General features: G+C 39.3%; 1 protein-coding gene across 1 annotated transcript; it reads right to left on the reverse strand.

Annotated features, from left to right (window-relative positions):
* Nucleotides 1–2,062: 2,062 nt before the first annotated feature.
* On the reverse strand, nt 2,063–14,414 carry CCNJL (cyclin J-like; the record flags this gene model as incomplete). Its single annotated transcript, XM_010076138.1, has 4 exons — nt 2,063–2,507; nt 3,482–3,641; nt 4,476–4,775; nt 14,204–14,414. Coding segments are annotated over 4 exons (1,116 nt in total), but the record flags the coding sequence as incomplete, so codon positions are not given.
* Between the last annotated feature and the right edge of the window lie 369 nt (nt 14,415–14,783).

Here is a 14,783-nt window from a genome sequence, read left to right on the forward strand (position 1 = left end):
CGGGTCATTCTATGATTCTATGATTCAGTAACCAAATTCCTGATGTGCCTCATCCTTCACCATTTATTATTTGCCAAGGCCTTTCCCTCACATTTGTCCTACCTCTCTTCCATTCTGTCAAACATAAATGTTTTTAAGGTATAGACATATATTCTTTGATAGCTGTTAAAAGCTAAGGAGAAACCACTGGGGAAAAAAAAAAAAAAAAAGGGCACTTCAGCTGTGTGGTGGTTATTGGAAACTTTCATTGGGAACTTATCAAGTATTTTCACAACTAAGCATGATGGCGGACCTAAGTGTAACACTGTATATGACGCAAATTATAAGAGTGATAAAAAACAAAGAAAAACCACACAACAGTGCAACCATATATCTGTTATTCTTTATGTCTGTTGAATTACATGATAAAAAACATACTAAGGTCTTCTGAAAATAAAGTTTAATATAAATAGAAAGAAAACAGAAGATGAAATAAGGTCTTTAAACTTGTAGACTAATTTCTGAAGAATACTGCCTCTTCATTTACAGTTTGTATTTTTCTCTAGCCTGCTGAATGGAAGAAATTATTAACTTGATACTGAAGTTGCATTCTCAGAAGACACTTATACAAACATGCATTAGCATGCAGGCTAACTTTTTCCCCTGCACCCTAAAGCACTCTTAAAAACAATTCTCTGAAAATATAATTTAAAACAGCACTGTGACACGTGACTTGAAAAAAACTGCCCCAAGTCAGGAAAAGCATATTGCACATTACTTGTATTGCTGTCCTGAGAACCTTCAGAAAAAAGACACACCAGGAGTACTGCCTTCAAACAAATTTACAACAGTGGTTGCATATATCAAAACTAAAGTTTCATATTTGCAGAAGTTCATTTCTTGTAAATATGTACATTGACATAAAAAAGCCTGTACAGTTTTTGAACAATCATTCCTGGTTTCAGTTGAGAAAGAAACTTTTGGATGTGTGACAGCAAGTGTCTCTCATTGTAAAGCAGCAACAGGATCTTGAATCTACCAGCAACATTTTCCAATGCTAAGATGGTATGTTAAAAAACTAAGTCAGCATTGTCTAGGACTGCAATCAAACTCTAATTTCACAGTGAAGTTAACCAGTTCCCTATCTTTGCCCCCTTAACACCAGTTCCTCTGTCCAGAGCCTGAACTACTGCCACAAGTCATTGAGCCCAAAAGATGAAATAACTGAAGGCAATGAACCTTTCAAGAGTTTTTCCAAGAGGATTTCTTCAAGTAACATTAAATCCCTGATAAAGTTCATGAACAATTTTACTAAGAATAATCTCCAGTCTCAAAAGCAGCAGCATCTTAAAGACCTAAGACATGACTTAAAGTTTTGGTTTTGTTTCTAAAATACTTGAAGGCAGAGTGATGTTTCATTCAGCAGCATCCCGTTTAGATTCCAAGAGAATTTTAAGTCAACAATGATTTCATAGTCTTCTGGACCTTTTTTTTTTCTTTTATTCTAAAGGCTTACTCCTGAACTATCACTCCTGCTCAAAGAAAATGGAAAGTGTTCTACACATAGATTTCTGCATAAACAAAGCTCACATTTAACTGATACCAGTTTCGGTATATTTAGTAGAAGCTTCCAGTAGTATAAGCTGCCACGGTTCAAGTGACATGTCCCTGGAAGAGGAGAGCTGTCTGTGTGTTCCAACAACATCCTCTAGGTCCATTGCTACTTGGCCAGAAATTCAAACGCTCCAGCCTGAAATAACTCTTCAACACAAGCTTTCAGACAACTCTGAAGACTAGAAGGAACTAACCTCCACAGGGTTTCTATGCAGATGCCTCTCAAAGGGATGTTGAGTGAAGTATATTAATGAATTTCTACTTCTCTCTCATTAAGAGCCAAAGGTCCAACCTTTGGCAGAAAGGCCCCCAGGTTCCAGTGATCAGTGCATCCACATCAACATCCTCTGAATGCACGAGTCATAAGGATTGTGTTCCTACATGGTTTTTATTCAGATGCACATCTTGAATCACTCACAGGGTCCCTTCTTCAGCTTCTGTTCATATCACCTTTTTCTCCTGTCAATATTTATCCATCAAAACACCCAGCTGCGTATGAGCTATGGCCACTGAAGTAACTACTGCCATAAGCCATGGAAATGCAGTATCTGGGCTCTGTTCCTAGTGCCACCTGCACAGCGGCGGGCATTTGGATGGGCAGAATCTGGGCAGATGGCTGAAGGCTGGCCTGAAGAGCTGCGTAGGAGTGCAGTGAGCTGTCAGCACTGCCAGCAAGCAGAGTGCTGGGCCTGTGTGGCTGTAAGGAGTCACGGTAAGCAGAGCACAAATCTTGCACTGGCGACTGGAACTGGGAAAGCGTAGCTGAATGCTGGGCTAAAGGGTGGTAACTAGATTGCTGGAAGAGAACTTGAGTAGTGGCTTGATGACTCAGATTTCCCACTGCTTCCTGTTCTTGATGTTGAATTGTTACTTGCTTTATGTTACTGGCTTCTTTAATGTCATTCTCATAACATCTGAAACAAATTATAAATAAGATTTATCAGAGAGAGAAGTTCACAGAGCTTGCATATATCCCGAAGTTTTCACCAGTCAGGCTATATCATCAGCTTTTTGGCCCTAGCTGCATATGGTAATCCTCATTTGCTTTCACAATTAATTTCTAATGATCCTGCTGCAATCATCACACACTAACAACAGATTTACAGGTCATTTTACATCACAAGTATGTTTTTACTGATGGAGTGGTTATCTTGGAACCTGAAGTCCACAACACAAAGACATTTTGAAATAGTCTCTGTAAGTATTTGCAGAGTATTAAAGTGCATAGGTGTAAGTGAACAAGGCAAATTCCTGTTAGATATTAGGAAGAAACATTTTCACACTGGAATAAGTTGCCCAGAGAGGTTAGGAAGTCTTCTTCCTTGGAGATAGTCAAAACTTGACTAGACAACACCCCAAGAAGCCCAATTTAACTTCAGTTGGCCTTACTTTAAGTAGGAATTCAGAAAGTCCACCATCACTCCCAAACTAAATAATTCTATTAAACTTTACTTTCTGTTAAGACTGTACGTGCTCACATACCAGACCAGTATTGATACATTGCAATCATGTCCTGTACTGAAGAAAAAAAACAAAGAATAGTTCTGAAAAGTCTCCCTACTGTGTTCTCGATGTTAGAGACACACTGGTGTCTCTCTTCGGCAAGTATATTGTAGGCACAATGAGAAAACAAAGGGGAAAAAAGCTTTCAACCACCAATTGGTAAAAGCTTCCATCCAATCACACAGACAACCAGTACAAGAAAATGTAATGAACACTAAATTCTGCGCTCCATTGTGCATTGCAAATATTGTTAAAATATAGACTGAAGATGGAGCTTACCAATGTAATATTGTACTATCTTAGTTCTAGGTAAACAATTACTGAAAAAAAGGAGTATTAACATCTTCCGAAGAGCACAAACAGGTTACTTTCTTTCTGATCTTACATGAGCATCATTTCAATGCACTGGGCAAGATGTTCCCAGGAATAACATGTTAGCAGTTCAAGCTGTGTTGTCCAAGAAGGAGAAATCTGCATACAGATACGTGAGGCACACACACAGGCTGCAGCAATCAGAGATGGGCGAAAATGGAGGAAAGCGTGATCTACAAAAGAAAAAACAAAAGCAAGAATTATAATCTTACTAAGCACCGCAGTGAGCCTATTATGTACATGCATGGCAAAACAGGACAAAATTAAATCCACACTTTGTTACACACATCTCAGAGTACTAACTCATGACAAAAAGTCATGAAAAAAATATCTCAAAACTGGATGAAGCTTTCCTGAATATCTCTGTACTACTTGTCCATAACTACTATCAAGGCTTCTCTATAGTTTCTTTCATTTCAGAAGAAGCCACGAAATAGATTTTGCTGAAATTTGCAGACTGGTCTCAACTGAGCCGAAGTTAGGTATTGGCAACTACATGCACATTTACGTTAGTGCTGACCTCAACCTATGAGGATGCTGCAGTTTACTGCCTCTTAAATGGGCAGATATTGGAAGCAACGCTGCAAACCAAACCATTAAAAGTGCCATCATTATAAATATGTCATGTCTTGCAGCACAGGAGCCTCTAAAAATATAATTAAGAAGGATGCATACTCTGAACTGCATAATATCATATTTGCAACTGACAGCAGTTCATACTCCGTGGCTTATCAAAAATTAGACCCATTTCTGACAGTCTCACCAATTAGTGTTCTAAGCTGAAGGAAAACAATTGATCTAGAGATTTCTGAAAAAAGACAAGAGGTTTATATGCAAGGAAGGGACACTGTACCATTTGCCATCTGAAATAACTGCCAAGAGAAACCATTCTGCACAGATAATTTTGTGCAATCTGTATTATGACAAGTTTTAAAGCCCTTCTGTCTTTCAGATTTTTGCCTTTTGCCAAATGGAAGATCATTCTAGCATAAAACTAACCCTCTTACCTTGCACTGAGAAATCAAGGAAATAATACGCATATTTCTCCAGAAAATCTTTTATTTTGGTCAATGAGGTGATTGGCCAGCCATTGTGAAGGTCATTTTCACCAATGGACACACAGAGGTAGTAATCAATGTAGTGTGCTGGTGTTGGCAGACAGAGGTTCCAGTTGAAGTTTTCCAAAAGCAGCATTTCCATTCTAAGCAAATCTTGCTTGTTCAATACAATATTCACATTGCACATGTATGCCAGGTTATTTAAGTTCTCCAACTTTGGAACTTTATCTTCTTTTTCTTCAAATTTACCTGCCAGAAGAGATGGCTTTCAGATAAGATTTATTGTTATGATTGAATGTCCAAAAACCAAAGAACACTCCCAAAACCAGAAAGTCTGATGATGAAAGGTGCTTTTTAAAGAAGGACAGAAAAGTACGGTAACAGAAGTAGGAAAGAAGCCAACAGACTAGTGAACATATTCCTATATCCTTTTTATGGTTTTGTTTGGTTGTTTTTAATTGTTGGTGTAGTATTGATGCCAAAACCAAGATTATAAACTCACCAGGACTACAGATCGTTTTTCCTAACAAGAACTGGAAGCAATTTGCTGAAGGGCATTAAGTGAAAGCTTGAAGAAAGCAAGAAGTATGTGGAGAATATGGCAAAGGAAGATCTAATATTAAGGAAAAAAGCTCATTTGGGTATGGAAGCTAAATGCACATGCTACAAAAAGGAAGACATTAAAATCCCTTCAGGCAAGACCACCATGCTGCTTCAGAATTTCTCTTTGTTCCTTCCTGTTTTGGAAGGCCTCATTAGCTAAGGTCTCTGAAAGGCTAGAAGTACACTGTAACCAAGCGATTAATAATGAACAATTCCTATAGGGTTAGGAAAGAGCATACATTTTCAGAGTTAAGATAGCTGAGCAAAGCTGCAGCTTTTTCTAAATTGTATTTACGGCCCTACTGAATTAGCAGTAGTCTCATTCTACAGCTACAAAGTGCTGTCAATTTGTACAGAAAACCTGAATCTCACTCTATTCACTCTTCTTTCATAAAAAGCATCCAATATCAGATTTTATTCCCAGGATTAGATCCATCAGTAATAAAGCTGTTACTTTGCTGCATACTTAAGAAAGCAATTAAGTCTTCTTAAATTCACGCTATTGGTTTGTCAAGCCAAAAATTACCTACCAGCTACTCCTTGTTCAAGAGCTAGCAATCATCACCACTAATGAACTTCCACTACAGCTTAAAGAACATCCATGCTGCAAAATCCAAACCCATAGCTACTGTGGAGTATTCATATATTCTACAATTTATTTTTGCATCAGTTGTCCTTGCATTGCCTCTGCAAGAGTTCTCCTTCACCAACACAGGCCAATTAACAAGATATTGACATGTCATATGGCATCAGAGTATTCTCATCAAATCTAAAAACAATTGAGTATTGCAGTAGAAAATTACTTTAAAAGTAAGATCTTGCTATCCATTTAGTACAGCAATTTCATCCAAAGTGTCTCTAGCATATTAAAAACCTGCCAATTTTATGTACTATTAGTAGCTTAAGTGTCTTTCAAACACATTTAAAAATGGATTTCCCATCTTTGAGCCTGTTCAGGTATCATGGATATGAAATGCAGTAAAAGTGTAATAGAGCAGCCACCCCACTATAAAAGACTATAAAGATAACAATAAAAAACAAAATTCATCCATCATATGAAATACAACACGAAAAGATCGTGGGCACACTGTCAGTGAAAAAGCCCTTAAAATTCAGGAGCCTGTATACACATTCATAAGTCTCCTTGTCACCTGAATTCAGAACTGTTTAAGAAAAATTAAATTTGAGAGAAAAGTTAACCCTTTTGTTTTTTCCCCACAAGGTCATGTCACAGCCTGATACAGACATTTAAGGAGTATGCCAGCAGAAGCAGGAGAAACCGCTGCATGCCCAGGAAACTGAGAATGAGACCTGTAATTCTGGCTTCTGTAAGTTCTAGTTCCTTCTTTCTTCCCACTCAACCTTGGAAATTTCAGAAGGCCAGACTAGAGTCTGGAGAGCAGACCATCAGCACAGTAGTGTTGGGAAGGTATCATACCAACACAGGGCAAAGCTATTTGACTTGATCAAGCTAATTTCTCTTTTAAAGTAAAAGCTAAATTTAGTGATTTAGATTACTAGTTAGCTTTTTGACACACTAGTTCCTAGCTTTAATGTCAGATGACAGTGGCCACTGCAGCAGACTGGAGACACTGAGTATGAATGTAGCTAGATAAGTTGAAGAAAGGCTCCAAACCTGAATTGGGACTGGGGGGAAAGAAATCAGCTCAGAAGTTTTGCTTCAAATAAACTATAAAATTTGAATACGAGTTACTTTCCAAAACAACATACAAGGAACTTGATCACATTTTCTTTCCCAGTTCCACCTTGACCTAAAGACTTCGCTTCCCGCTTATTTTTAAATTGGAATCTGGAGAAGACAGCAAAAGTTAGTTCATTCCATCAAACCAAAGATATCAGAGGCAAGCTGGGAAATAACGTTTTTAAAATGTAGTGCATCCTCTTCCACTTCCCTGATTTAATAGATATCGAAATATACTAATCTTATTTTTATTCCTTCAGTTACACCAGAAACTGAGAATCTATGCACAGCATATTTATGCTGAGAGAGCCAGGACCTCCACCACAACTTCTGCAAGAATATTAAAGGCTCAGACAAGACAGTTGCAAGTCTAGTATTGAGCAAACAAATAATACTGATTGGTTTAAGCAACATCATGCTTTGGGAAGAAAAACAAAGCTGTTGCACCTACACTATCACCTGGCTTGAAGTTCACTAGAATGGTGCATGAGTCATTTGCATGCTTTTGAAATGCCTCTGTGAATGTCTCAAATTAAAAGCTGTTGTGTTCTGAGCTCAAATTACTGATAAAACCGTTCAGTTGTCACTATTACCCTCAAGAATAGTTTTGTTTTGAGGTAACAGAATAATAAATTAAGCATTGCTTTAAAGGCTTAAGTACATGGATGCTGCAAATTTTTCTACAAGGAAGCCTACTGAGCTCAATAGAACGAATAAAATAAGATGAACACATAATGTAGGTTTACATTTGTGCCCAACTTTTTTTGTAAAATCTAAATAGATGGGGCAGCATGGGACATACTGTAATTAATGATGCAAAGATGTTCTGTCCCACTCTGAATTCTACAATCAGATGCTTCTCCAGGGAAAAAAGCAAGTGCTTTTTATGTTACACATTCACACTTTTGTTTTGATGAACGGAAGCCAGAGTAAGTCCTGTTGTCAAGGAGAACAGGCTTAAGGTATAAAGACAGTAGTTCATTAGTACATCTGTGACATTATCAAAACAGCCTATCAATCCATGCCAGATTTTCACTAGGAAGAAGTCTCAGAGGAGCATCATCACTGTCAAATGCACCCTGAAGAACTGATTCACCCACTGCAGGAGGCAAGAGTCACTATGCACACCTGGCTACACAGCCTGCAGTTCGGACTGATTACTGGTGCTTGGGTAGATGATCTTCCTGCGGTTTTGCATGGGTAGCAAAACAAAAGCAGGACATGCATGCAATTTGTTTTGCTACATTTTCAGAGTCCCTGAGAAGACCAAGGAACAAAAAAAGACTGCCCATTTAAGACAGTCATTAAAGTGCTCTTTGTCCCATAAACAATTAAAATCAATCCAAAAGAAGGATAAACCAGTTAAGCCCATCTAGCCCATCATAAAGACCTACAGCTGCTTACACAGCTGAAGGACTAATTTTTTAAATTCCTATATTGTTCCAGAAGGTGGTACAACAATCTTCTGAGACTCTCTCCCCTGCCACCCCCAGATACAAACAGAGCTTTTAACTGTCCTCTAAGCAAGGAAAGAAATAGGGTATTTTAGAGATAGTCTACTTAATTCCTTTTTCTGCAGTATCTTGCAAAGTGAGCAGTCAGGGATTTTTCATCTGTCTGTACAATACCTAGTACACACGCAAACCACTTAACTCAAGGCACCTGAGTTTTTAATGCCTTTAGTAAAGTTAATTACTAAAGAAAATATTCTGTCCATGTTACAGCAACAGGGAAATAAGAAAAAATTACAACCAGAGATTAAGGTTTGCACTAATCTATATCCTGGACTGACATCCACTATTATCTTTTATTGAAAATAAGTAGCTCTGTCATCTTTGTCAGAACAGTTACCTGCTCATGAAAGTGGGACAATAAATGGAGAATAGATTGCAAAGCACAGTCCAACAGAAAAGCTGCTTGATGTCTGACAACAGCTCCGTGTAGTCAATGGGGAATTAGGTGATAAAGGATTACCCATGCCCTAAACTCAGCCCATTTAGAGCAAGAAAAGATGTCTGTGCTAATTTCTTTTATCATCCTGAGTTAACTCAGCTGCTGAGAATCCAATGGCAGATTAAGGAGTTGGGCAAAAGAAAGCCAGGAAAACCACAGGAAGTCCCTGAGTACTCTGTGAAGCAATGCAGCACTGGATGTGCTGAACAGTAAGCTAGCTTTGCTTAAAACAATACTCAAGTTTAAAAACTTCTATCACATCTCCATAGCAGCAGAACCCTCTTGAGGAAGAGGGGCCACAAGAACTAGAACTGCTGGAACATTCAGTCCACTGAATGGCTGAGGGAGATGTTGCTTTTACCAGGTATTGAAGCACCTGCTACTGAAGAGGGTTAGCTCTTCAGGGAAGAAAGGAGCAGCTTTTAAAACCTAGCTAGGATTTTACAGCAGCAAGCAAAAGCTGCACTGCTTCAACTATACTGATACACCATAACAGTACAGCCCCCATATAGCGCAGTTACAAAACTCACTGAAGAAACCGTTGCAGCGGCTTAAGACTTACTGCCCCGATGCTTGCTCTCTCCCCAGAGTTTACTGGTTGTGCAGCTGGACCATCTGAATGGACTGTGTCAGTGCATCTCATTTACTTTGGGGCAGCTGGTTTGCACAGCCTTCAGCAGACAATTTGAGCCAAGGAGCACTAAAGCAGATGGGATATCTTTACACAATCCCTTTTTCTAACAGAGCACTTAGGGCTAGAGCACCTTCAAATATCACCATCATTTTCTGTAATAAATTGCCCAATGAAGATGCAGTTTAGAACATCATCGAGCAGTCCAATCTGCTCCTCTACAAGAGGCTGCCTTCTCGACTGCCAGGCCAGGTGAACTGAAAGTTGCTCAATTCCATTCAGACTTAAATTAGATCAATCTACTTACTGAAAGCATCAGCCAGCTGATTTTACCCAGAGAAAATCAGAGCCTACTCAAAGCACTGGGGTGCTTTGGGTGAAAAGGAAAGTAGTAACATTTTCAGTCACTTATCTGTTTGCAAAGCAAGCATCCATCTGCATAGCCAGTGCAGAGACAGCAATCCTGGCTTCTGTGCAGGTGTACTAGCCACTATCCTGCTCTAGATCCAGCTGGCTTGCCTGAAGATCACCAGTGCCAGCTGCCCAACGTTCCTTCTCACCAAACGCCAGCATCTCACTGACCTAACAGCAGCCAACCTGAGCAATAACTAGTCTGCTTCACACAAGCAGATGGATTGTCTTGACCAATTAAAACCACTGGACTTCACTAATGATCTTTCAGCAGCAGGAACCTACCACCTCTTGCATTACCACAGCTGGACCTCAAAAGGAGGTTCTCTGTCTTCTAATCGTGTACCTACCAAAACGTCCACGTGGACCAGGTCTTTCTGTATTAGAAGAACATGTTTAGTTTACAATTCTGATTTAGATCACAAAGTTTCACTTTATGCAAGTGAAAGAGACAGACTACTCTAAATACCTTCCTAAAAGTAACTGTGTGTCCTGGGTTAAGCTGAGACAGTTTTTTCCAGCAACTTTTCCTTCCCTCCCCAAACAGCTTTCAGTTCACCTCTAGATTACTGGTAACAATTTTTACCATTCTTTTTCAGAACTGATTCAGAGAAAATAACAACCATTGAATGACATTAATAAACTCCAAAGCTTTTATAGCTGTTCTGAGGAGCTAAGCTATCCAACAGGAATTTCCAGAGGCCTTCTCCAATTAGCAGACTGTGCAAACATTGCCAAGAAACATACTTCTTCCAGCTAGTGAACAACTGGACAACTCAAGGGACACACACACCCACATTCCTCTCAACTGCAGCAAGTCCAGGCTGAACATTATTTGGCTGCCAGTGCAATCTGTTTGGAACAGCATTGTCTTCTCACTCCCTCATCTCTTTCACAATTATTACTGAAGTGGGAAGGAAGCACTACCATCATCCAGTTTCCCTGTCTGTGGAAAGCGATGAGCCAGTCAAAATGCATTTCTAGAATACAGCAAGAGAAATTAGCTCCAGCTGACTAAGGAACATCTAGTGAAATGCTATGTTCTCCATCATGTGAGCACTGCTGTTGTAGGCTATCAAAAATCGGCAATGGCAATGTTTGTAGGTAAAGGAAAAAAAAAAGAAGTTTTTGAGATCCTTTAGATCTGAGACAGAAGCAACAAACTTCAAAGGTAAACACAAGATCACAACCATTTCTCTGAGCTTAAAAATTGTCCTTAACTTGCATTTAGCTTAGAAGTTTGTTGCTTCCATTTCAAGTTGGGTATCTAAAAGCTTCTCTATTATGCCCCTCCCAACCCCCCAAAACCCCACACTTCAGTAATTAGTGGGAATAAGTGACCTTGCCTTTAATTACACCTCATCTCACTTGTGGTCAGCACACTACCCTTAATCTCTTGCTCTTTTCTAAGGAGGCAATCAGGAAGATAAACCCAGAGTTTCTCAAAATGTGTTTATAAAAATTATTGAAAGACAGTCTGCATTAAACACTCATCTTGATATAAACACCACAACTATTTAAAAAAAAAATTAGTTTTTTACTGTCTACTGTAAAGTTATACAATTTTTTAGAAGTACAAGTGTCTTGCACCACAGCCTGAAGAGCACTTTTGCTGCAATCCTCTGCTGAAAAGCTATGCAGCTTCCTACAGTAATGCTTTGCGTGAAGTTTCAATTACTGCATTTGCAGTAACAGGCAAGGGACTAGTTTTATTCTTCTTTGCTACAATGAGAACTTTCAAGGTGACTTCAGGTCAATACTTCTAACTTACTCAGAATCTTTTACACCAAAACATTAAAAAACCCCATAGTACAACTCTTCTTCCATTTAATATAATTTTGAAAGTAACAAACTAAACACAGGAATTCCCACTTACTGTAAAGTGTCTTTTCCTGACTTGCATCACTTTGAACTATACATACCAAAAAAGAATATCCTTATTGCAATTAAGATGGCCCAGACAGTAAACAGAGCTTACTACGCTCCCAAAAAGTCTCCAGGCTGACCTCTAGCATTTCAAACGTTATCTGTACAAGTTAATTAGGCATTAATTTTGTGCAAAGCTGCTTTGGTTCAACTTTCAATGTTTTGTTTGTACATGTTGGTAGGAAAGCTGCCTTTAACAGTAACAGACCTTTTCCCCTTCCTGTAACAGACAATTTAATTCTGGATCAGGATGTATACATGCTATTGCACTGCTCTAATCTTAATTTTAGAACGATTCTCACACTCATTAACTCACTAGTCTCGCTGGCTCTTTAAAGCAAACTGCCTTTTTTTTTTCTCTTTTAAAACAGGCAGACGTTGCAAAACATTTCCCTCTAGTGTTACCACAGGGCAGTTGTACTCATTAAGTCACTAGTCTCGCTGGCTCTTTAAAGAAAACTGCCTCTTTTTTCTCTTTTAAAACAGGCAGACGTTGCAAAACATTTCCCTCTAGTGTTACCACAGAGCAGTTGTGAACTTCCTTTTGCTTCACAGTTGCATAGAGGTGGCCTGAAGTTGTATTTTACTACAGTCATTTACATAAGGAAGATCTTGAAAGTTGTTTTGCTTCTCTTCAAATCCTAGAAGCTATAGAAGTGAGTCCAGCTCTCCCAATCTCATACAGTGAACCTCTGCCCAAGATCTTACCAGTATATCAACTCTGACAATTCATACAAAGTTTGAGAGTACTGTTTTCATCCTATCTGTGTAGCACTGAACACGTAAACATAACTATAAATTCTTCCTCTAAATCCAGATAAAAAGTTATGAGAAGGACTGTTGAAGTATCAGTTTTATGCTGGGGAAAAATGGAGGAGTATACTTGAAAGTGTCAGATTTATTTAAAGAAAATCCTATTCTCTTTTCCTGAAGGTAACATTCATCCATACACTTGGGAAAATAAATAAAAACAAAACACCAAACCCAAAAAGCTAGCAATGCTGCAAGGCATCTTGTAGTTACGAGGTTACCCAAAACCAGAAAAGAAATGGTCTGAAAGCTAAGGAGTACACCTCTGACCAGGCATCAGTCTCCAGGCTCCCTGAACCTGATACTTCATTCAGTCTGATGTGTTTGAAATTCAGGGCAGTCTTATAACAGTTTACAAATCAGCCCTAGCCTCTCTCCCCTCTATTGCACCAGCCTGAAGCTTGTCTGACCCCTCAGAAAAATATCTCTCTGGTAAATTCTGCCAACCTACCGGTCTGAAGCAGATCATCAAAGGTTCAGGTCAGCAGAACTACAATATCCGAGAGTCACTTAGGCTGCCATAAGACTGTACCTACAGCAACCACTTACATTCTTCTTTGTTCTGATTTTAATATTGGCCTTTTCTTGCAACATGAACCAGTAACTGCTCCACACTATCTTCTCTGGAGTCAGAAAGACAGCAATGCTTAAATACACCAAGTATATGAGTTTTTTTTTTTTTTATTTTACCATTATCTCTGCAGATTAAGCCCTTCAGAACACAACCAGCAAGGAAAAACAGTAGAAATCCCATGTCCCGAGGGGTAAATGTATAGTATCACCTCCTTTCCTCAATAGCTTCTGGCTTTCCGTAGTGTTTTTACTGTAACCAATATGACTACTTGCACTTTTCAGCCATTAATGCTGGAGATTGCATAACTTTTGTTGTCCACAATAGCTCATTGCTCTACATGGTTCCCATATGGCAGGATAATTTCTCTGTAACCTAGAAACACAGTTCATAAGTCTGCAGGGGTAGACTGCAATTCCTTGAGGCACCAGTCTTGCTTTCCTCCACTTGCACAGCATTGGCTGCAGAGATTTCAAGAAATCACTAACGACAAATGTTCGAGATCATTCGCTAGACAAACACCACTACTGAAACTTCAGTATTACACAGCAATGCCTAGCTATTTGATAGGAGCCCAGAACAAGCAATATGCATTCCAGCATCATCAACACACCCACTAAGTGCCTCAAGAAGCAAATTTTCCTTTGGCCCCTGCATAAGAAACCTCTGATTTGCAAGGAACCGATTATGCCCAGTGATCACAACAGAGACAGATTGTCCAAGGATGGATCTCCAGGAGAGGCTGTGTGTTACACAGATATCATTCCCTACTAACCAACTCTTCCTTGGAACTAACCTCTCCCAGTCTTGCTGCTTCCTTTCCATCCCATCACCCCCTGATCTTCATTATCCCCTTCCACTGACCCAGCTTCAGCTGCCAAAACCTCCTCTGCACATTAACACCAGCATTAGATGAGCAGTGCAAGCTATGCAGTTGAGCAGAGTTTATTAACAGACCTCTTTATGCCTTAAGTAGGTAGAAACTGTTAACACAGAGGAAACAGCATGTGATAGATAAGGAAAACAACCACCTGCTCAGAAAAAGCCTTAATAGACAGCAGCCAACTTACTTGCTAGGAGAAGACAGGCAAATGAAATGGTGTGCAGTTGCTTGACAGTGATATCATAGCGATCCATAAAGAGGTCCAATAAATAGATAGCGAGATGCCGGGCTGTAGGGCAGAGATCGCAACGGTTGCTGAGGACAGTCAAGAAATCAATGAAGTATCGACGCATCCCAATCTGTGGTGAATGAGCCTTATACACAGGCAGCTTAAGTTCCTATAGGGGGAAAAAAAGGGGGGGGGAGAAAAGAGAGGTACTGAAACAAATACCATTTCAGTGTCTGGAATCCCAAACCAACACCCACCACCTGCTGTGGCAAATGCTTAGCAGCTACAGCACTACGACTGACACAGAAATCAGGGCTGGATTAACTGCATGTTTTGACAGTTAACTTCTAATACTGCAGTCATCCACACACTTTCCTCACAAGCATTAAATACATGGTCAAACACCATAAATTATAGTTTAACCCAGAAACAACTTGCCGTTGCTTTCTACAGAACAAACTTCTTGGCCATGAAAATTGTTCCTGAAGGACTCCTTTTAAATTTTGCTCACCCAAATTGGACTGGGCTAAGTAAGGTT

The sequence above is a fragment of the Pterocles gutturalis genome, unplaced genomic scaffold (genome assembly GCF_000699245.1).
Source record: "Pterocles gutturalis isolate BGI_N339 unplaced genomic scaffold, ASM69924v1 scaffold14693, whole genome shotgun sequence".
NCBI lineage: Eukaryota > Metazoa > Chordata > Aves > Pterocliformes > Pteroclidae > Pterocles > Pterocles gutturalis.